Source organism: Ambystoma mexicanum, chromosome 10 (genome assembly GCF_040938575.1).
Source record: "Ambystoma mexicanum isolate Mex_15411 chromosome 10, UKY_AmexF1_1, whole genome shotgun sequence".
Lineage (NCBI taxonomy): Eukaryota > Metazoa > Chordata > Amphibia > Caudata > Ambystomatidae > Ambystoma > Ambystoma mexicanum.
Genome location: NC_090932.1, coordinates 1,499,567,784 through 1,499,592,660, shown reverse-complemented (window position 1 = coordinate 1,499,592,660; position 24,877 = coordinate 1,499,567,784). Strand labels below are relative to the sequence as shown.

The window sequence follows — 24,877 nt, the reverse complement described above, 5'->3', positions numbered from 1 at the left end:
TCGTTCATTGTGTGTCGCACACAGAAACCAGACACCCATAACACAGAATGTGAGTTCACTTCAGACTCCATTCATACAGGTCCCACCCCTAGGGTGCACCCACAACACAGCCCCTGGGAAGGCTCCCGTCAGTTTGACAGGAGGCAGCCCCAGAGCCGCATATATGGTATTTCCACCCAACTGCCAGTCATGAGGAAAGGGAAAAAGAAATATATGATGTTTCCACCTAACGGCCACTGAAGGAGGAAGGGAACAGAGAGAGGGCTTCCCAGGACTTTGCGTAACAAGGTAAAATGCAATAGAAACCAAGAGGCCATCTTGCTGTCTATCAGGAATCCATTGATTTCTATGGAAGGGCTTGGGTGTCCCAAAATGGAGGACACTCGGAGCCACTGCCAAGTCAGCATGCAGCTGCCACCAGCCCATACCCCGCTCTGTGGGCAAAACACATGTGTCCAGAAAACACACATAAGGGTTACAAGGGTGCACCCCCACCCATGGATGCCATAAGGGTGCCATGCGTGGTGTTCACCAAAAGATAAAATGAAGAGCTGCACTGCCAGAGGTGCAGGCTGGACCTCAGTGGCAGAAAACAGAAAACACACAGAGAAGTGGTATGACAAGGACTAGGAGGCCCTGTCCCTCCATAAGGCATTTCAAGCATCACAACTACTGAACACTGTACATAAACTTTAAGAGAAACCTCATTGAAACATTCAGTATAATTTAAACAATAACCCTCGATGTGGAGGGCATTACCAGCAGCTAATGTCCCCAGGCCCAAGTCACCTGCCGCTAACACCCTCCCCCCCACATCTTGGGGGTTATAGCTATTTACATCATGGCATGACTCCTGGGGATGCTAATAGCTTTATGTTGAGAAATGGCACAGTGGCCTTTCATCAAGTTAAAAACTTGAAAAGAAAATGGATGCCACGGAAAGAGGAGAAGGGAACTTCTACCAGTTTCTTCTCCATTTCCATGGTGGCCATTGGAGGAGGGACGGCATGCTGATGCGAGCAGAGATGGAGGTTGCAGAGGTAGGTGCTGGTGAGGGAGATGGGAGTGTGAGAAGCAGCAGTGGGTGTGTAGGCCATTGTTGGTGTTCCTGGAAGAAGATGGCAACCTCCCACTGTTCAGGGTGCACAGAACAGACCGCACTGTGTGGTAATGTTCAGCTTCCGAGCTACCTGACTAGCTGGAATGTTGCAGGACTTCACCTCCTGGGTGCAGCCTCTCAAGACTTGTTGTAGAAATTCAGCTGAGAACCTAGCACTTATTATGCAGGCCTTGAAAATGCACAGAGCACATGTAGGTATATGTATGTGTTTTTAAAATTGCCCTTTTTAGCTCATTATGTTTATTAAATATTTCATTGAAGTAAATTACCTTACATCATTGTATTTAATCGACAAGCCCACAATGTGGTACTCCAATGCAGAGCATGTGTCACACTGGTGCAGCACCCTATCAGAATCTGGAGCTTCCACCATCCAGGATGCCACAAACAGTACACGATGGAAGGGGCGCACACTGATCCCTGCCCAATTCCCCTACTCAGCCACTGCTGTTCTCCAACCTGGTCCTGCGCTCATGTCGCCTTCCAGGAGGCAGTCTCTAATTGCAGCTCACAGCCAGGGAACCCGCTCACACTCAACGATGCCATTTGCAAAATCATCTTTGATGTCCCAGGTGTTGGTCTGAGCAGTGCATAGCAGGGGTGCGAGTTTTGGTTGCATAGTTTACCACAACTCGCGAATTTCTTTGTTTTTTTGATTTTGTGCTGCAATCAGAACACCCCTTTAACAGCGTTTTTTCTCTGAATTTGAACAGTTTTTATTAGAGTAACTTAACCATAACTTTGCTTAACAAAGTTTTGTCGTTATATAATATACACACACATACATTTTACATCGCCACAATGTAATTTCAGTAATGTAAATTACCACAAGGGAATTTACTTTGATGAAAAAACAGTACATGTTCTTTGGGATACTATCTTTGGCTTATTACAGTAGTATTGTATACACACCGATATAACTCCTATATGACCACATTTAATTGATACTGTCAAATACTGAAAATTACAACTAACTAAATTCCTTTTCTTCGCTCTTCATAGTGGAGCGAATCTCTTCCATAATCTATTAGTTCTGCTCTTACCTGGGCTTCCATTTCTTCCTTCTTCAATTTAATCAGCGACATCCCGGAGAAATCCATGGTATCTTATGGAAAAAAAAACACAAAAAAGCATTGTTTATACAAATGTGGCAGACTATCGAAAAGGCACAGGACTTTCATGAATTACCCAATGGCAAACATCTGATCTATAAGGGAGTGTACGCATGCGAGCGTGGCAAATGTACATGTTATTGTAATTATTTGCCCCTTTTGGAGATGAATGCATTTTGCAGTGCTACTGTAGCAAGGGATTTCAACAATAGGGTACCCTAAAGTTCAGACGTGTGGCGATTTCGTCTGCGCCATATGCAGATTTGACTGTTTGAGTTTTTCAGAATTCATGTTTTTAACGGTTTATTTTCCTTTTTTTCACTGGCAGAGAAGCAAATGGTCAAATGTGTTTGAAAAGTTAGAGAGCAAGTCAAATAATCAGCAGCTTTTGAAAAATAGTTTGATTCGTAAGAACAATGAGCCATCAGCAAACTCCTAACATCTGTGAGCCAATCAGATTGGCGCGCTCCTAGGCAGCCGACCCGCCCCTAACCTCATAGGGTTCTTGCATAGGCACTACGGCATAGCCCCTTTACTGTGGCTAGTATGAACTGGTTGCATCGAGGCCTAGGTCATTTACATCACGCAGTGGTAGCAGTGAAACCGGAAGTGAGTGAATTAATCCAGATGCTGGTTGCACAGAACTGTGGATGCAGAGTCATTTAAACCACATTCACATCGGTACTTTGCCAAACATATTGGAGACTTTTAATGTGTCACGCCTGCGGAAAGGCACATCCCCTACTCTACATGTAACCAGCTTTGGCATTGTCCCGCTGGAAAAGGGCTCCCTTGACTGTGGGCCAGTGGACACTGTGGAAGTGAAATTCAAATATGATCAGGATGACTGAAAAGACTAAGCACTCTATTCCAAATGTTCTTCAGTGTGTTTACTCTGCCCTGAAATGCAGCCAGGGCCCGTGGGTGGCTTTGCCAGCGGGGTCCTTGGAGCTCCCGCTGCTGGCACGCTCGTAGAGGTCGAAAGCAAGCAGCTCCCCGCGACTACTGAGCCCACAGGGCAGCGATGGCTGGCTGAGAGCTCACCCTCGCAGGCCTCCTGGCTACAGCACAGCGTGCAGGATGGGAACAGTGGCGCAGATTCTTGTGGCCCCCTGCCAGGATTGTGTGGTACAATGTAGATGCTTGTGGCAAATGGGTGCTATTCTTTTCATTTATTTTTCCATTTATAAAGCGCACTAAACCCTGAGGCATCAAGCCGCTGTTACATGAACAGTTACTCACACAGACACAGCATACACAAAGAGTCATGATATCAAGTAGTTTAACAATCAACGCTTACAGGTAGAGTACATGGGCGTCCACTTCCTGGCACCATTGTCTAATTGAGCGGACCCAGACTGAAGCACAAGAAATGGCCCCCATGGATACTGGTAACCCCTCCATGAGATCTACTTCTGATCCCTTGGAATTACTCCAAGCTACGAACTACAGCCCTTTACTATCAAGCTGGCAAGATTGCTCTGTCGTGTCCACCATCGTGAAAGGTTTGATTCTGTAGGCTAAGTCTTTTGCAAGGGGTTTAGGAGGACAACATTTGCATCAGAACCTATGGTTAAAAGCTACTGTGAGATTTCACATTTGACTCAAACAATTAACAATCACAACATGGGGAGATGTACCGATCAATCGGGAGGCCTGAATGCATGCAGAACCTACCAATGGCTGCTTGCGTTCTCTTCCGGCCTCTAGTGTTTGAAGCCACTGCCTCTGGATCCTTCCACCCTATTGCTCCGAACCCTGAACCACCCACAGGATTCCCCTTCTTTTCCCACACTGTCCTGTAACCACCTCACCACCCTCTTACTTGCTCTGACTCAGCCAGTATTCCATTGTCCGAGCCTCCCTGGCCAAGGACATATCAGTTACTATTTAACCTCGGCCTTCTTGTTTTGTGTATTATTTTAGGGAAATTGGGCTTGCATAATACGCGCAGAGCACATTTCCCCCGCAAACTGAAATTCTTTAAAGGTATTTGTGCATCAGACGTTGGCTCTGGGTGCAAATAGTGATCACTGGCGCTTTCTGGGGCATGCATAGCTGATAACAGCCCTGAGCCTCGTTGAGACCCAACCAAATGCTGGGGGCTTTTACCAGAAGGTACAGGCACCGTTCATACCGTCCCGCCGCATTACGAGTTCTGCTCGCGGGTGCCCGACAGACTGTGCGGCACCCGCGAGCAGAATTTGTAATTGCACCGGCACCGCTATCAACGCTGCAACCATGCTCCCCACCCCCATTCTGCAATACCGCCACCCGCAAATGGGCAATTATCCCAGCCCATTCAACTCGTAATGGGCCGGTTATTGCCCAATTACGGGTGGCAGTGCCGGTGGCAAGTTTGGCGTTAGCCAAGCCTGTAAAACAGGCACGGCTACCGCCAAACTCATAATGAGGCCCACTGTCATTCTTTTTTGTGAATTTTAAAAAGCAATGGAAAGTTAATTTTAATGCCATCAACATGTAATCCTAAAATTGTTGTTCAGCCACTTAAGTTTATAATAATACAGGAATCCGAAAACACAAACCTCAATACATTCAAGTGATTATGAAGAGCCTGGGCAAACGTCGACATCCGGATGAAAATGAAGGCACAGAGAAGGCTTCAGGCGAAGTGTTGCTCCTTAACTGATGGTGCCCAAGTGAACATGCCCCCATTGGCATCTAAAGAAACATTTATTAATATCACCTGGAGACGACAAACGCTTACCTTTCTCTTCAATTTGTTCTTGCCCTGATTTTGTGGAGGCAACGACGTTAGCAGCCAGCTCGTTTACGTTGCGTGAACACTGCTGCAGCCTGGTCAGGTTCTTGCTGTGTTTGTCGGCTTTCACCTAGAAGCACACACCAGAGGCACATGAGATGTACTGAGGGAGCATAACGTCCTACGCACACACGCTATGAGGGAAGCCATGTTTGTTGGTCCCGAGATTAGGAGAGGTGGGAAACAACAGGTACTGTGTAGAGGCAGAGTCTAGAGTGATGTATGTCACATGATCAAATGGAGCGAGGGCGTGATGGCACGTGACCAAGCGGGGTGAGATTGTGCAAACGGGAGAGGTGCCTTTCCCCTGATAAGGGACATATTTTAAGGTTTTGAGAACAGAAACCTTTCTGATGTGATAAAGGGTGTTAGGCAGAGTTTGTATGCAGTACCCTTTGGGACCACTACACACAACTATGACTACAGGTGTAAGCAAAACCAACCTTTGGTATAAGTCTGTACTACACAGTTTCTGGTAGCGGAGCTGAGCAGCCAGGCTTATCTCAAGAGGGAATGTGAGCTGTAAGGGTGTTACACAGAGGTCTACAATCACAAGTATTCAAATAAACTCTTACACTCAAGGTTTCTTGGTTAAACATCTATTCATTTATTCAACAGTCAGTTATAAAACATTCACTAGAAGGAGGCAATCTATATCACACACAAATATACTTCAGTACTTCACACTGTACGTTTCGGAGGCATTTAAAATACTCTGAAGGAGGAGCAAAATAGCATTCAGAGCACTTTGAAGTAGGAGCAAAAAGCATACGTTAACGAAAAGAAGATACAGTTCCTCTTGAACAGTGCAAATAGTTTGAGTTCATAAGAGGAGCTGATTCAATGCAACAGGTTAGGCCAAAGTCAATGGGCTAAAGCCTTATATAGGATAAAGCAGTTCTGGTAGTTTAACGGAAAAGTATTTGCCAAAGTTTTCAGAAGTAGTTGGTAAAAGAAATATTCATATGTTGGGTCACTAGCTGACTAGGCCTGCAAGTTGCCAAAGTTCCAAGCACTTTCGCACTGAGAGGTAAGTTCTCTCGGTTGGGTTTTCACAGTACCTTACAATGAAGAAAAAGATGCAGATGAAGACTTCTGTTCCTGCAGATCTCACTGTTCCTGAGCCTCAGTCATGGGGACAAGGGGGGGGGGGATGTCGGGAGACTCCTGCACTGGGACTGGTCAAAGCTGGCACTTGGCAAATGTTAAATTCCGGTAGCTGTAGGCAAGCACACAAACTGGTGTCCTTCTCCCTGGCTATAATGTTTCCTGCAGCACGCTGAGGAAAATACAACCAACTCCGAGAATGGTATCCTGGTGCCTTACGAGTTGATTGGTCCCACCAACTCAAAAGGGTGAAGTCATCCTTGCAGGGCTTCTTTGTCGAGGTGAACTTGGCGATTCAGACCTGCACCAGGGCTTCACCGGGCAAACCAACTGTCCAGGAGTTGCAGCAGCCGTCCTCTTCAAGCTAGTCTTCGGTTCTTTCATTCCAGTGGTCGACTCTGCCTTCCAAGCCAAGAGACTTGCTTTTTATCCAGTTTCCTCCCATTCATTCCAGCCTAGCTGCCACTCACCCAGCAGGGGGGGGCTGTCCTTGCCAGACAGTCAGCCAGCCAATCATGCCAGAGAGCATTCAGGTCTTCTAGGAGACTAAGTACAGGGAGTTTCGGGCACCTCCCTCACTTCCTACCCACCCCAGACACTCGGGCACCAGAGGCGGTCTTCAGTCCTGAAGCCTGCCAAAGGCGATGAAACAAAGGGACCAAACCTCGTTTGGCGCACAGAGCAAAACTGTAGAAGGACCTTTCCACAAAGAAATGGTGAAAAAAGAAGACCAAGACCTGTTTAAACAAAGGGGGTTCAGGCGCCATCTTGAAAAACATGGCTCCAGCGTTTTAATGCTACTGGTGTTCGCGGTCGAGAAAAATCATGGTAGTTTGTTGTAAAACACTAGAGTAAAACACACGACAAAATACATCAGAGAGTGGGTAAAAAAGGGTCACACTCTCTCCAGGTAAACAGTCAAGTCCTCAAAATCCAGCAAAATTGCTGGGGGTCTCTAAGGTGAAGGGAATTAGCACATTTTTGAGAATTCTCCCTAACAATGTTCTGTTCATGCCTACTTCAAAGGTATTAGAAGGTATACAAAGGTACTGCTTTACTTGCTTTGGGGGTTCACGTTCACAGAAGCGATACTCTGGATTGCTTACTTGCATTGCAATGTGAATACATGGACACTGTTCCTGATGCAAAGATATATTCAAGAGCGGCGTGGTTTGCTTCAGCAGTATATAGCATGAATATTGCAGCCCAATTACAAAGTTCTACACCTGTCTTCTTCTCGCCAAGTTTTTATGAGAGCAAGCAACGCGGTTTTAATTTGTGCTAAATCATTATAATTAAAATGTACTTGGACCTTTATAAAGGTTTTCCTCCAGAGTGGTGTTTCTTTGGATGGGTTCAAGCATATAGTAAACGTGTAAGACCCAGAAAACCAAGCCCCATCAGGTGAGCCTTTCCATTGTCCCTAGTAGTTTACACATGAAAGCAGCAAAGCTGTGCTTGTCCCATTAGCTTGCGTTCATGCTTTCATTTGCTCTAGTATCAGTAAACATGTACTCTTTTCTCCAGTAGTTTGCCCTTTCATTTGCTCTGCCGGTAACACACATGTGGCAACTCTTACTGCTGCTTTACCACCGCATTACTGCCGCGCCGTACAACAACTTTGTTGGGAAGGTGGTGGATCTTTCTCCAGTTAAATGTTTGGGGTAAATCCTCCACCTTACTGCCAAAAAACTGCAAAATCAGCAGAATTACAGCCGGTGTTCCGAGGAATCCCAATGGAGTCCTATGGACTTAACAAAATGGGGGCTAACACCGCCTACCACCACTTGTAACCCCGAGATAAACCCACGGGACCAAGTAGCACTAACCGTATTTCCGTTTGGCGGTATTTCAGCATATTTATCAGTGAAATACTTCCAAACTTGTAACGAGGCCCATTGTATTTTGCCTCTTTGTTTAACCATGCAAGTTATCCTTGTAGTCCAAGGGTCTGCTAACTCGAGCTCTTTCAGTGCTTTGGACTTCAACTCTCATCAGCCCGAGTCAGCATTGTCAATGTTGAGGAATCATGGAAGCCGTAGTCCAAAAGACTAAGACTAAGAAAGCTGGGGCTTGCAGAGCACTGGTCTAGCTGATGATTTCTAAGGAATATATGATTTATCCTACCTACTCTGAAATGGATGCATACTATTTTGTCTGTATTTGATATTAGTACTCTTGTAGTTAACAAATGACCGGCTTCCTACTGTTCCAGTCGTCATAGTTTGTTTTTATCATTGCTGTAATTGATGCCAAATACTTGAGCGGGATCACTTTAGTGGCCATTACTTCAAGGATGGTGTTGTGTGCACCTTAGCGGACTGATACTGGCCACAGACTGGTAGCCAAAGCACCTGGATCCCGAGAGGACGATCACTTACATCTTTGTAGGCTGCAACTCTAGTTGACTTTGCCCATTTAATTATTGATGGCTGTGGGGCATAACTGTTGACCCTCAGGCACAGTCTACTCTCTAAGAGAAGGTACTCCCCAACAGCTGTGTATCAGCATAGTTGACCCCCCCCTCCCCCGACAGTCAAACGGCAGATTGTGGGAACATATCATGGTTGATGTATCTAGACTTCACCCCTCTAATAACACGTTCCGCTAAAGGGAATCACTGTAATCTCTCCCTATCCCCTGGGCTGGTTCCTTTTACTAGTACAGTAATAAGAATAGGTGGTTTAAGAAAATGTACCAATTTGTGGGATAAAAAAATTATAATGAGACACCCGCTTGGTGGTTCAAGGGCCAACAAAAAAGGCTATAATGAATGCCCTTCTCTTGTGGGCCCTCCAATACAGAAAATAACTTAAGACCCACCACTTCAAGGAGTCTCTCCTCCTCAACACCTAGGCCATCACGTTGCCCTGTGCCACCAGACCCACTAGCAGCTGTTCGCCCCTCTCCTCCCTGCCACCCTGTGCAGCTGTACTCCTCCTCTGTCCCCTGTACCCTACCTCCCACTGTATATCTGTTCTGTTACCACTGAAAAGCGCTCTGTTATGTATCCGTATTGGTGTATACCTCTGTAAAGCGCTGTGTTATGTATCTGTATTGGAATATACCTCTGTGAAGCGCTCGGTTATGTATCTGTATTGTTGTATAGCTCTGTAAAGTGATGCGTTATGTATCTTTACTGGTGTATGCCTCTGTAATGCGCTGCGTTATGTATCCGTATTGTTGTATACCTCTGTAAAGCGCTGCGTTATGCATCTGTATTGTTTTATACCTTTGTAAAGCGCGGCGGTATGTATCTGTATTGTTGTAAACCTTTGTAATGCGCTGCGTTATACATCTGTATTGTTGTATACCTCTGTAAAGTGCTCCGTTATGTATCTGTATTGTTGTATAGCTCTGTAAAGCACTACATTATGTATCTGTATTGGTGTACACCTCTGTCAAGCGCTGCGTTATGTATCAGCATTGTTGTATACCTCTGTAAAGCGCTGCGTTATGCATCTGTATTGTTGTATACCTCTGTAAAGCGTGGCGTTATGTATCTGTATTGTTGTAAACCTTTGTAATGCTCTGTGTTATGCATCTGTATTGTTGTATACCTCTGTAAAGCGCTGCGTTATGCATCTGTATTGTTGTTAACCTTTGTAATGCGCTGCGTTATACATCTGTATTGTTGTATACCTCTGTAAAGTGCTCCGTTATGCATCTGTATTGTTGTATAGCTCTGTAAAGCGCTACATTATGTATCTGTATTGGTGTATACCTCTGTAAAGAGCTCAGTTATTATATCTGTATTGTTGTATACCTCTGTAAAGCGCTGCGTTGTGTATCTGTATTGTTGTATACCTCTGTAAAGCGTGGCGTTATGTATCTGTATTGTTGTAAACCTTTGTAATGCTCTGTGTTATACATCTGTATTGTTGTATACCTCTGTAAAGCGCTGCGTTATGCATCTGTATTGTTGTAAACCTTTGTAATGCGCTGCGTTATACATCTGTATTGTTGTATACCTCTGTAAAGTGCTCCGTTATGCATCTGTATTGTTGTATAGCTCTGTAAAGCGCTACATTATGTATCTGTATTGGTGTATACCTCTGTAAAGAGCTCAGTTATTATATCTGTATTGTTGTATACCTCTGTAAAGCGCTGCTTTGTGTATCTGTATTGTTGTATAGCTCTGTAAAGCGCTCCGTTATGTATCTGTATTGGTGTATACCTTTGTCAAGCGCTGCGTTGCTTCTCGAAGGTAGGTCAGAGCTAAATAAATACCATCATAACAATAACAATGGCCGAAAAAGAGAATGTCCGTCTGGTTATGTACACCTGAGCAGACTTGGACACATCCAGGAAGTGGCCGCAGTCATGCAGATGCCAAAGAGTGTGGAATTTCTCCCAGATCTTTCTCTACTGGTGTAGGTTCTGGGTGTCATCCACATACACAACAAACAACCTGGGAACTGGCTAATACGTTCTATTGTCTGTGTACTAAATGCGTGCTATTGCCTTGGCAGGCAGTGCCACTCACACTCCAAGAGAGTCTCTCTTCACTCTCCATGGAGTTTACTTCCGGGTGCCCGAGCCAACATCTATTTATAGTGTTCCAGTGGTGTTTTCCATCACTTGGGCGAGATACAGCCGTTTCCTGCTCTACCCGGCTATGGTGGCCCAAAACCCATGACACAAGTGACCATAAGAAGCTAGTCAAGCGTGCCTGCGAGAGGATGTCATCCCCTTAAGTCACCACACCATGCCACATAACAGCGAGATGGCAAAATGCAAAATCAGTACCCGAAAAAGCATCTGGGGAGAAGTAAATGTACTCCCGCGTTCCGTTCCTATGGGAGAAACTCTTGGCAACTAACCCGTTTAATTGCTTGAGCAGGTGGCAAAGTATAAATAGATGCCAAGGGAGTGATACTGGCACACCAGTGATGTAAAATACAAACAAAGTACGATATCTAACCCAAGACCAACAATCCACAATTTAACCTGCAGATAGAATGCATCACGAATCCTCCATCTGCGGCCTCCATTACCTGCAATGATGCAGGCATTTAAATAAAGCGCCCACCTGCACGAGATGGCGCTAGTCCACGGGCTGTCCTGAGAATGATTTCCACCCACTGCTGATCTGCATAGAGATACACCACCCCACCCCCAGTGTATCACTCAAATCAGAGTGCTTTGTAGCAGTGCTCTTTGTATTGTTACACGCCACTCCCAGAACCAGTATGTCAGCTTCCCAAAACCACTGGGGTGATGTACAGTAGTGTAAGTAGCAGGGGTTGTGCCCTAGATTCTGACTCAACTTGCACAACACCGAGTACATTCCGTTGTGCTTTGATAGTTTTGCAGTAAGGTCAAGGGAGGAGGTGTTGCCTCAGATGTAGAGTGTTGGTTTGGCTTAACTTGATAAATGATGGCCTCTTCCCCATGTTGTGCATCTGCAGGTTTTGCAAAAGTGTTCACTGTGGGGGAACATTATAGCCCAAAGAGCCAGCAAGCTAGCTCATTGGACTAAGCACCTGCTGTAGAGATGTGTGTGTTACAAGCAAGTGAAAAGGCTAATTCTCGGCCAAACCGACTTAGTCTTATCCTTACGAAGATGCTAAAATTAGAAGCATGGGAGTATAAAAGCAGGGATCGGAAGAGTAAGTCCAATACCCCATGCTTCTACGATATTAGAAGCATGGGAGTATAAAAGCAGGGATCGGAAGAGCACGTCCAATACCCCATGCTTCTATGTTCGATGATATTTGAAGCATGGGGGTATAAAAGCAGTGATCGGAAGAGCAGGGATTAGCAGAGAAAGTCAAAACCCCATGCTTCTACGATATTAGAAGCATGGGAGTATAAAAGCAGGGATCGGAAGAGCACGTCAATACCCCATGCTTCTACGATATTAGAAGCATGGGAGTATAAAAGCAGGGATCGGAAGAGCACGTCCAATACCCCAGGCTTCTACGATATTAGAAGCATAGGGGTATAAAAGCAGGGATCGGAAGAGCACGTCCAATACCCCATGCTTCTATGATATTTGAAGCATGGGGGTATAAAAGCAGTGATCGGAAGAGCACGTCCAATGCCCCATGCTTCTATGATATTTGAAGCATGGGAGTATAAAAGCAGGGATTAGCAGAGAAAGTCAATACCCCATGCTTCTACGATATTAGAAGCATGGGAGTATAAAAGCAGGGATCGGAAGAGCACGTCCAATACCCCATGTTTCTACGATATTAGAAGCATGGCAGTATAAAAGCAGGGATTAGCAGAACAAGTCAATACCCCATGCTTCTACGATATTAGAAGCATGGGAATATAAAAGCAGGGATTGGAAGAGCATGTCCAATACCCCAGGCTTCTATATTTGAAGCATGGGGGTATAAAAGCAGTGATCGGAAGAACACATCCAATACCCCATGCTTCTATGATATTTGAAGCATAGGGGTATAAAAGCAGGGATTGGAAGAGCACGTCCAATACCCCATGCTTCTATATTTGAAGCATGGGGGTATAAAAGCAGTGATCGGAAGAACACATCCAATACCCCATGCTTCTATGATATTTGAAGCATGGGAGTATAAAAGCAGGGATTAGCAGAGAAAGTCAATACCCCATGCTTTTACGATATTGGAAGCATGGGAGTATAAAAGCAGGGATTAGCAGAGCAAGTCAATACCCCATGCTTCTACGATATTAGAAGCATGGGAGTATGAAAGCAGGGATCGGAAGAGCACGTCCAATACCCCAGGCTTCTACGATATTAGATTAGCAGATGAGAAGGGAGTATTAAAAGGGGTAGGCAACTCCCTCCTGTGCTCCCCAATCCGGCCTCTTTCTCTCTGGACTTATTAAGCATTTCCAGTTCAGCACTGTTGCACAAATGGGAAAACACTTGGTAATATATGGGGTAGGGTCAGCTCTCTGCTCTGTCCACTCACCCTAGATAAGTGGCTCATCAGCGCACTCCAGAGTTGACATTTCAGAGGGACAGTTAGTATTGGTTGGAGGGACATGCTATTGATCAGCTAATAGGACAGATCAATGAACGTGTGGACCGATACATCTTTGTGTGCGATGATTGGGGGATTGTATATGGTCCCGCAGCACATTTTGGTCCTTTCGTGTGAAAATAGTCACAAAGCGATTCCAGCTTCGAACCCAAACTCACGTATTGTAAAACACAGGTGCTTTATGCCAGTTGGAGCCTGAAATTGTAACCCAGCCATGCAAATCTTTGGGTCACAAAAATGTCATAGAATAAAGTGGTAAAGATTCAAAACAGAGTGTATGTACATAACTTGCTCTAAAATTCTCCTGTATGAGAAGATCTGGGTGTGGCTAGAGGGAGGGTTATCAGAACGTCTGGACATCGGTGTAGGATGGGAACACCTGGGAGCAGCTATGCGGGAAAAGGATAGAAGCATCAGTGTCAAACATATCAGAGAGCTGCTACAGATGGGTGTGGGGTATTATTGGCAGGCAGGTATATAACGGGGTGAAGAAAACAGGCAGCGGTGAAACAGAACATGGGGAGTATAGTAAGCATTAAAGTGAATTTGCTTCTGTAGAAACCGAAGGACCCGTTTCACAGACTTGCAATGACAATTTCACAAAGTACATCAATCATCTTTTGATATAGAAAACATTATTGACCTAACATGGAGATTGTGGGAGCCCTCTACGGAGGCCGAACATGGCTTTAATAGCCTGTTTTGTGGCAAAGTGAAAGGTTGACTGGCATATCGGTGCTGGACTGGCCTTGTGGCGTAACCAGACTGACAAGCAAATCGATACTTCTCAGTGTACAATGTAGCTGTAGGCCCACCTTAGTGGGAACCATCCCAGGGAACAGGTTATTGGGCAGAGTTCTTTCTCAGTAGTGGGGCTCCCACAATTTGGGTTCAACATGAAAAAATGACCAGTATTTACATATCACCTCTAAGGACGATGGGGCTGCTCTAGATGCCCAGTGTTATTCTGCACTCACTGAGATACTCTGAAGAGAATTGAATGCCCAAAAGCACCTACGTTAGCATTAGGTAACTGCCCCAACGTTAGCAATCCAATGAGTAAAGAGCAATTAAACCCTGCTCCGAGCCATGAATGATGAGATCTGCTCCGAGGTGGCGGGCCTGTAGGTAATGGCCCGCCATCCTCCTTAAGGGAACCTCGTTAAGGGACCCTTGCTGCGCTTGGGCCTTTAACTTGGGCGGTGGGCCGTTACCTACAGGGTGGGCACAGCCACCTTTCTCGCCGCATGACGCTGCACAGTGCCTTCAACCAGGAAATCCGTTTTCAATGCCAAGGACTGATGTCATCAACACAAAAGAGATGACTACCTGGCTGAAGGTACTGTGCGGTGATGGGCGTCGAGATAAAGGCAAGTTTTACTTTCATTTTGCAAAATAAAAACATTAGCACCCGCGTAGGGATCTGCACGGGTGTCAATGTGGAGTGGGGAGCCCGGGAAGGGAAGCGCCCAACACTAATGAAAGTGCTTGGATGCAGGGTATCCTTTGTGGATACAGCCTGCGTTCCGGAGCATTTTCATTGGCTACAGGTGCCTCCTAGGGTGCTAATGAGAGTAAAGAGCAATTTGTCTCAATATCTCCCCCCCAGGACCGATGCTTTGGTGGTTCATCATCCTGAGTAGGGGAATTACTTGCCCTTTACCAAGTTTAACAGTCCTCACATTGCTCGGGGCCATTACATTGCGCTGCGGGAAATTGATTCGCATTAGTGCAATACCACCAGGGCAGTAACAGTAAATGAAGCTTTGGACTTTTATTAGGAGCATATACTCTACCTTGGATGCAGCTACCAGCTGCGCTGTGCTGGCAGCGATCTCATGGGACCCCACAATGAGCTCCTCGTACTTCCCAGTGTGCAGGACCACTCTATCGGCAGATTCCCTGGAAGGGAAACAGAGTAAAGTCTCATTACAATACAGACAGAAGTGCTGTCCTTGCTAAACGATAAACCATTTCACTCATTTAAAGAATGAAGGCAATCATTGTCAGTTACTAAGCTCTTTATCAGAAGCCCAAGTGTGTCCGTCAATTTGACATCGCAGGTCAACGATATCGGTGCAGGGGTTCTGTGTTCTTCAGTCAGCACAACACAACCCAACAAACGGGAAACTATGGGACGATGCTCAGGAAAAGGCAAGAGGAGACCATAAGTGTGACACGAGGACTCCATGAGATGTGGACAACACTTTCCAATCGTGGGCATTCCTACTTCAACTCACGGGCAGGAAGGTGCTTATGTCGTCCTTGTTCAATTGGCGTTAAATACTATAAGTCTGTAAAATGGACTTCCCAGCGAAAAGAGGACAGTGGCACACCAAATGCATGAGGCTAAGGAGGATAACAAGTTATCCGCTGCGAAGGAACAACGGATTCATTAAGTGAAGAAATTACAGCAAGCAAACGCTTATGCGAAGAGATGAGGCAGTGTTGGAGAGGGAGTGAACGGATTAGAGGAAGGTTTTTAGGAGCCTAACTGGGAAACCAACGTTTCTAATTCTAGATATACTGTATGAAAAAGATAGAGGCCACAAAGTACAAACATTTACAGAAAGATTTGGGGGAGGATTTGAACAATGCATCTCTAGTAAATTATTCTTCATCCTGCATCTTTGGCTCCAGAAGTTTCTCAGCAGCTTTCATAGTAAAGCCTGAGCAAGAACTTTGCCACCAGAAGCATCTGTGGGCTAAGCTGCTCAGACCACATCAGGATGGCCTTTGGGGTCCTTCGTAGCTTTGGAAAGGAAGGACTGGTTTCAGTGCCTAAAGGCGATCCACAAAGGATTCCATTAGAATCCTCTTTACTGACAGAATGCCAATCGCAGCTAAAGAGCCAGTTCTGGCTTTAGCTTGGTCTCGCCCCATCCAAATTCTGAAAAAGGTTCTATGGGGAAACAATGCTGGCAATCCAGGGGAACCTGCTTTGGAACACTTAGCCGAGCAACTTGCACCACTGCTACTGCCTCCAGTCAATAGAGAGCTTCTAAAATCCCACCAACACCCCCATGCCTACAACAAGCCCCTCCCCCTGGCCTGTAGCCTTCAGTAGCTCCTCTCAGTATGGCAGAGTTTCCAGACACCCTCTGTCATCAGCATCACCTTCATCTAAATCTTTCTTTAGCAATAGCGCCTTGCAATCTGGGACCTGTAAGCACATATGTATAATAGAAAACATAAAGTCCTTAAAAACCAGGCAGATCTATTCGGGATTGTGATGACATGGGCCATTTGCCACTCTGTGGTGGACACGTGCAATATGCCCACTCTCCTAATGGCACCAGGGCACAAAAACATCAACAACAACAAAAAGGCGACCCGCATGGCAGATACCTACACCAGTTGCGTGGCTCCCCATCCGACAGCTTTGGATGCCGAGATCAGCCCTTCTGTCCAACGTGAATTCTTTGCATAAAAGTCTTGGGGTGTGGCTGCCCCCTAAAATATAACAAAGACGAAAGAATATGATTATGCAACAGAAGAGCAGACATCTCTGGCAACCACTGTGACAGTTTCCAGTAAAGTAGAGCCAGCACACATGGTATATTAACGATTTGCAATTAAAAGGTGGGTAGAAATGTAAGGAGCTTCTGCGTATTGTCCCTGTACCCAGCTTATACCTAGGAGGGCCGTAGTCGCAGGAAAAGCACACCTCGGCACAAAATGTCGGTCTTCTTGGATCTACTGTCCTAGAACCTATTACCCAAGGAAAGATGCAGAGGTCCCAATTCCTAATGGGCCAGGAGGATAGCCCAGGGGCAACACGTTTGTCTTGGAAGCTAGACAACGCAGAGCAACTCTGGCTCGAATCCCAGTCCCATGCTTAGAGATTTGTCTCCAGGGCTAAGCGCGTAATAAAAGATTAACTAATAATGCAGCTTTCACAGGACATTTAGAGTGTAATATCCTCTCTTCTGCTCTAGTGTTGCACATCTGTAGGTCCTCAATTCCTCTATCAATGCGTTTCTGGAGAGTGACTGATATGACATGTATGCAACACTGGCATCCTAACGCCCCTCACACCCGATTTTTAATGCCCTTGGAGAACTGGATTCACAAGGGCATGAGTGTTAATTGCATAGCTGCAATGCCACACCGTTGCCATCAATTTGTAGAACACAAGCACAGCAGGCACGCTGTGCTTCTCCTGGTTTCCTTCTACACTGTACATTCCAGGAGAAATGGGGCTTTCGAAACTGAACGAAGCTCCACATGTCTTCTCACACATTACATTTGCATAGAAGATACTAGACAATCACACCGCTTCAAGGTCACGGAGCCTGTGGATTTGAAGGCGTGGGCATATGCATGTGCTATGTGATCTACCCCCTGCCCTGTAGGAGATCAAAGCTAGCCAGTTTTTCCCTTGATGCCAGGGCTGTCAGTGAGGCTGTGGCAGCCATTTGCACACATTCAAGCTCACAGGGAACAAACACATCACAATATGGACATTGCACGGTCAACCAATAGAAAGGGAAATCCTCAAAGCTCTCCAGGACATGGTCTATACCAGACCGAGATGGGGCGAGAAGTCGTCGAAAGGATACCTGTCGAAGTTGGGAGTAATGAGGATGCAGGGTTTCCAGGAAGCATGTCATGTTAAAGTGAATTTTCTATAGAGCACTAGCATCACTCTCGGCCAAGACATTGTCATCTATTGCGGAAGCAGCCAGGTTTTAAGACGTTGACGTTAAGAAGTTGACAGAAAATAAGATGGGCATCTGCTTCGCAAATAGATCTCGACAGACTTCCATTAGGGGATGGTAGAGAGGAACGACGAAGCGAGTCTTAGTGCTTGATTCTTTTCAAGAACAGGTTCCTTTCAAACGAAGGCCGAAAGCAAAGACCATAAATGACATTCATTCATAAACTCAATTGCATTAGACCCAAGAGATCAACTTTGTTGCTCGGTCATAAAAGGTCCCATGCGGTATGCAGATTTAGCAGCACTGGAGAAACGTGGTTTCTTGTAGGAGGGTTTGTCAGCAAGCATGCGCCTGTATTTTCAAAGGTCCTGTAGTCTGTTGATGTTGCACTTAAGATCAACATTCATAGTGTTTGTCAAATCAATTCAAGATAGTCGATAAGGTTTTCTGAGAAAATGGCAGATCCGCTTTGTGACCTTAAGGTGGGACAGCTACTTGCGACATTGCAAATGTTAATTAAAGTTAGATTCCAAAATAATTCCTAAATCTCGGTAGAGCTTCAGAGCATGCCTCATAGATATAAGGTCTACCAAGCTCTTGCCTCCAGAACTGCCTTCATTTTGATCTTCTTCAGATTCAAGTTCAACCAATTGTTTGCCATCCAAGTATACAGCCACCAAGTCTCGGGAGGATAGCTCAGGGGCAACGTGCTCACCTTGGAAGCCAAACGACACAGAGCAGCACAGGTTCGATCCCCGGGTCCACGCTTGGAAACCTCTTGGTATTAAGCGCGTTATAAACAACCTATCATATCACTCTGAAACCCTTTGAGTACGCGGAGAACTGGATGCCCCCAATATCCATAAATCTCCTCTACACGCTTTCTGGCACTGGGGAACGTCTACGCGTGAGCAGACATTTCTCCACACAACAGGGACAACGTATGCTCTCCTTGAAATAGCCTATGCTGGAGGAGCCCTTCAATTCATTCAAAATGTTGCCATTTCCGCCTGAATGCTGTTGATGCACTTTTCGGTGTTACTCCTGTGGCGACAGCAGTGATTGGCTAGGGTTAGACTAGACCTGTGCATTCACTGGTATTTATAAAGCGCTAACAGTGACAGAATAGATTCAGCATTTAACCAATGCACAGGTTTCCTCTTGGATTTTTGGTTGAAATCGCCTATCCCTTAGGAGACAAGAGTAAGACATGACACAGCTTCTTGCCACTCTCTTAGACAAGCTATTGGATGGGGGCCCCCACTAAGCAAGCCCCACAAATAAACAGGCAAAGGCAGGAATTCTGCCTTTCTGCCTCACCTTTGTTCATGCAAAGAGGGAGCGCGCTGGCGAAAAGTGCCCCTCTCCAATTTCATGCTCTAAGCAAAATTGGACTTGTGGTTAAGTGTTGGTCGCAAAGTGTAAATGGTCTGAACATTGGTGGTATAACGCCTGGACAACTACAACAATGTGTATGTTGCCTATCAAAACGAAAACTGGCAGCAACTTTAATATGTGCAAAGTCCAGCTGCTGGACTGGGTTTGGGAAAAAAAACTGACAAGGTAACACCAGTTCTACAGTGTCTTCATGGAAATTTGCTTTTAAGCTGCTTTGCATGACTCGTAGGGCTTATGGGACTCGTGGTCCCAAATGTACAGGTAATCTGACGCAGATCAACATGTAACCAGCAATCTTAGATGGAAGGGGGCATTTCATCGACCAACCCGCTGCAGTGGCAAGACCACAAAAACGGCTAGCAAGGTGGCAAAGAAGTCACCTAAAGGTCACAGCGGAGCTAACAACAATCCTCTGCAGGGAGGCGTTTCCAATCAAAACCAATCCTGCCTCAATGGTCAACGACCATGGCCATGCGTGACAAAGAATCAGGGCATTTCGGAATTTGCATCGAGGCCGACACTGACATTTTGTTGAACTCTGCCCGGCACAAAGTTGTACAATTACTTTGTAGAGCTCCGACTTTGGTACCTTGCCTTCTGTCCGTGCCACTGGAATGAGAGCTCCCGTTGAGCTGTGAACATTTGCCCCGTCTCTTGCCACTCAGTCGCTCCCCCCTCTTCAGCATTGAAAAGAAGCAGTCAGCCAACTAAAGCCACCTTAAAAAACATGACTGTACCCCATCAATAGCCCTCCAACCCTTCAATTCTCCACAGCCATAAGATGGACAGTGGGACACGTTAGCTCTGGATTAATCAGATTGCCTATGTCAGAGAAAATGTGTGAATGGCAATTGGTAGGAACTGGACAGTTGCTCACCCGTCCACTCTCTACGATCTCCTTTTGTAGATCTGTCGACGTGATCACCAGGAGCTTTATGGCCTGAAACAGAAGTCAACGGTAATAGGTCAAATCACTATCTTTTCTCTTAGGTCAACACTGCATGCAATAATTCTTTATACATAACCTATAGTAGATCTATACATAGGACTACAGAACACACACGTGCACATTCATAACACACATGTGAAATATTGACTGCACTTGGGGTTCATGGTCTACGTGCACAGATCTTTGGAGGTCGAAAGACACTATTAAAACCGCAGTCAAAACTTCATTTAGGAAACACTCTTTAGTTATTGATCGAGTGCAATTTTGTGCTGTCAAGCGTTTGTTGTATGCATGATATATTTAAGCAGCACAATTCATTGAAAGTTAATAGGTCGAATGCACACATCAGATAAGATTTTGAGGCAAGAGTATTTTACTAACTACTTTTGGAAGTTGAGAAAATAATAGAATTTTAAGGAGGAACATCTTAGTTTAAATTCACAACTCTTTTTAATCAAGTAAAATAGATTTAAAATTTGAACACGCATTCATCTTCTCGTCCACTGCACACGAATAGATGCACTTTTATCTTTAAGCCCTCTTTAAACAATGACATGTGCACAGCTCCTGTGGACCATCTAAACAATGTCTCTGGTCTGCACTTACCAACAGACCAGCGCAGGTTGCATTATGGGGCAGGCACCTGCATAATGTTCCTCCATATTGTATTTTCTCAGAGTGAAGTATTAGCATGATTGTAGGGAGCAAAATGGACAGATGGACAGATGTGCTGTTCATCTGCAGCACCAAGTGCAGCGCTGTTCTCAATTAGGACAGACTGTTAGGATCACCATTATAACACTCATACATACACAATCTGCAAAGTATAAATACACATCATCTTGTGGTGTAGGGCTTCTGGAAGCCAATAATAACAATTGACAGTTCTGAATGGTGTATTCTACTTTTTTGTGAGATCAAAGCAGTGGAAAAATCATTGATTTCAGAGGAATTAACACATAACTTGCCTCTCTGTAATGTTCTTTCTGAAGGATGGTTCTCCCACAGATTCCTCACCTATGGCACGCGCAGCTGATCTTTGGAAAGTTTCTGCCACCAGTGGGCCCAGGACATCGGGCCGACAGGACATCGGGCCAGTATATATCAAGGTATATATGGAGGCACTGCTCCAGTCACCCCAGTTCTACCCTTTTCCCCCTAGCACTCTGATGCGGAAGGACTGCAGAACCATAGCGCTATTAGCTATCCGCCAAGAGGGGCAGATAGGGAGGGCGATGAGGAATCCGTGGGAGGAATGTCCATCAGAAAGAACGTTACAGAGTAACGTAATTTGGTCTTCTAATGGATTCCTTCCTCCCATGGATTTCTCATCTAGGATATATTCTCATAGCAGAAAGGTGATATGAGGAGGGAGGGGAGCAAGGAGACCACCTGTACCAGAAAACTATGGCGGACCACTCAACCAAAATCGGCCTGCTGCTCAGTTTGGGAATCCAGGAAAAACTGTTTGGCAAACGTGTGCAGTGAGGTCCAGATATCCGCCTGGCAAATGTCCAGAAAAAACAACTTCCCTTTGTAGGGCAGCGGTGGCAGCCAGTCCTCTAGTAGAATGAGCACTGAGACCCTCATAGCATTCTGAGATGCACAGAATAATCCACCTTGACAAGGTCTGTGTGGTCACCGCCATGTCAGCATGTGTACCAGCATGACCTAAAAAAGCTAGTCATCTTTCCTAGTCTCCTTCGTCTAAGACATATTAGGTGAGGGCTCGCACCTTGTGCAGCCGATCACCCCTCTGCCTTTAAAGGATGAGGCGAAGGGAAAAGAAAACAGAAGATGGATCTTCTAAGAGAAATGAAAATCAGAGACCAGCTTCAGAAGGACAGCCATGCTCTCAACATCATCATCTCTTTACAATTAAAAAAAAATAATAATAAATAAAAGGGAGGTTTAACAGACAACGACTGGCGGTCACTCATCCATCTTGTGGAAGGGATGGCAGAGAAGTCTAATAGAACAAGAAATGTAGTAGCTCACAGGGAGCACCCATAAGAAACGTTACCACTAAATTTAAGTCCCTTGCGGGAACCACAAATTTGCATGCGGGAAACTGTACAATCCCCATAAAAACTGCATAACTGTGGACATCGTGAAAAACAAGCCCTGCTCAGGTGACCTTTTAAAAACCGAGAGAGCTGCTAGATACCCCTTCATAGTGCCAACCTGCAGGCATGTCCAGGCCAAAGACAGAAGAAATTCCATGGCAGAAACATGATATAGGGTGCAGATCCCTCTCCCAGCACTAAGTCGAGAATGTATATGATCTACAAGTATAAATGGACTTAGTGGCAGATCGAGGGCTTGGAGAATCTTGGCTAGAATTACCATCTTGAATTTGTCCTTCGCAGGTACACATGCAAAAACCCTGAATCCAGTATTGGACACAAGCCACCGTCTTTCTTTTGGATCAAGAAATTAATACCACCCCTTTTCTTGCGCTGAGCACAGGACTTGTTCTATTGTGCTCTTCGAGAGAAGCTGATGGACCTCGTTCAAAAGGATGGTGTCTAGATGCAAGGTGAGGGTGTGAGAAAAGGGGTCCAGAGGACGCTGAATAAAAGAGAGGAAGTAACCCTGCTTAATGACCTGTAAGGCCCAATCATCTGACATGGTTCGAGACCATTCCGTGCTGAACACGGAAATTCTCCCTGATACAGGGGCTCATGGTAGAAAATCTCACAGAGGTTTCATACCATGGGTGGATGAGGGGAAAGTGGCTGCTACCGTTACACCCCTAGGGGCACCCTCTGCCGCTTCCTCTTGGGAAGTGTCTACCTTGCAGTCTCCCAGGGGCCTTCTGACTTCTTCCCCAGTGTGGAGTAGGAGGTAGAAGGGTGAAAACCCCGAACCCTTGTAGATGGTTGTGGTCTAGCCAAACCCAAAGACTTTGCCATTACCTTGGAGAACTGAAATCGTTGTAGGGCCTCGTCCGCCTTGGCCCCAAATAGGTTCTGCCCATCGAAGGGCATATCTCGAAGCTTTTCCTGCACATCATGCACAAAGCCTGATGTCCTCATGTAATAGTGGCATCATAGCACCATGCTTGTGTGCATGGAACGCCAGACAGTCAGCTGTATAGAGTCTGGATTGTAGCGTCTGGCAGGAAGCCGCCATGCCATCCTGTACAATGATCAAAAATCCTTCTCTCATGTCCCCTTCAGGGACGTGGTATGCTGCTTTGGCAGCTGAGAACCGAAGACCAAAAGAAAAATGATGCAGGGGGCATTTATTGCATGAGGGCAAGGCTGCTTGAGGCAAAGATCTTCTATCCCCAGGCATCTAGTATTTTACCCTTTATGTCATGTGCAGTGGTCGAAGTGAGCGGGAGCGGTCGGGAGCGATGCTCCTCTACTTTTTTAAATTACGTTTTACAGCTCCTATACTTTTATTTTAAAAAGAAACCGTTCTGAAACGGTTTCGTTTTAAAATAACAGTGTAGGAAGAAGTTGAGACTTGCACTTTCAGTGGACTGCACTGACCGTTCTCCTAAACAGCAGGGGCATGTGTTTGGGGGTTTATATTGTGTGTGGGAGGCGGTGTGATGATGGGGTTTGTGGGGAGTGGGTGCAGGCTGGCAGGGAACATAGCTCCACTACTTCTTTTCGTGCACTTCGACCACTGGTCATGTGGGAGAGAAGGAAAGGTGAATGTATTTAAATTCACAGTCACAGCCTATACCACCAATCTCTAAGAGGAAGCATGGCTGGATAAAAAGGCTGGGTCTGAGGGAACAGGGTGATTTTCTTGGTTTATAGTGATCATTTTGAATACCAAAATGTCGAAAGTCATAATTTCGAAAAAATAATATTGAAAAAAATATCGAATTTCTTTTTCACTACGTTTTTTATTCAAAAAGGGGGGGTTCCCCCAACCCATCTTTTTTTTACTTTTTTTTTACTCGCAAACCCCCCCAAAACAAAATCAAAAAAATAAAGAATTCGATATTTTTTTCTTCAACATTATTTTTTCGACATTGTCTTTCGACATTTATTTTTCGAAATTATGACTGACCACCGATTTTCTTTGCTAGCTCTATGTTGGTAGCAGTTGTAGAGGTGGGCCTTTACCACACCTCTAGCACAGGAGCTTCCACAGCTAAGTTGAAGGTAGCCAAGTTTCCTTCTTGGGTCCTTCGTCCAGGATATCCATTTATTTTTTAAATTACCTTGCAATGGGGGCTGGTATGATATCCAGCTCAGGGGAGTGGTCAAGACTACTGGCCTCCTGAAGGTATCCGGACAGTTCTTGGACATCTTTACCTTCCCCATAACATTTCTCTGATGTCCCTTTCCTCTCTGGAGCCCAAAGGCTCAAAACTACAGGCAATTTGGTCACCTTCCTCATCATAACTTTGGAACATTTTTGTCAGAAACAGCCTCACTGGAAGAGGGGCATATTTCTGAGGGGCTTCAGCATCCTCGACATAGATCAGTGCCAATGACAAATACGAGGATGGAGCCAGGAATGAGGTCTCAACGCCGAGAGTGGTGCCCGTCTATGCCAGGAGATATCCTCCCCTCAGGGACCTAATCTGAGTCAATAGGCATGCAGGAGTATCCACTGTGGGTACCCTGATGGATTGGAGCAACGGGGTGGTTCCCAATGGAGCCTTGGCGAACAAACGTCAAGCATCCTCAAGTTAAAGTTCTCCCATTCCTGCAGGTTGGACCATTGGCTGGGAAACGGTACCTGCGGCGTCACTTCTGTGGAGGCTCCACTTCCTTGAGGGGAAAGAAGATGCTGTGAAGGACCA

At 45.6% G+C, this 24,877-nt stretch overlaps 1 protein-coding gene across 1 annotated transcript in view; it reads right to left on the bottom strand.

Annotated features, from left to right (window-relative positions):
• Window positions 1-24,877, bottom strand: part of HIP1R (huntingtin interacting protein 1 related) — a 541,423-nt gene that overhangs the window by 23,976 nt on the left and 492,570 nt on the right. Inside the window, exons 26-30 of the mRNA XM_069619635.1 lie at window positions 20,032-20,094; window positions 16,448-16,548; window positions 14,892-14,997; window positions 4,961-5,084; window positions 2,164-2,225 (exon numbers count right to left, since the gene is read on the bottom strand). Coding sequence (XP_069475736.1) covers window positions 2,164-2,225; window positions 4,961-5,084; window positions 14,892-14,997; window positions 16,448-16,548; window positions 20,032-20,094 — 456 coding nt within the window. The remainder of the gene's footprint in view (window positions 1-2,163; window positions 2,226-4,960; window positions 5,085-14,891; window positions 14,998-16,447; window positions 16,549-20,031; window positions 20,095-24,877) is intronic.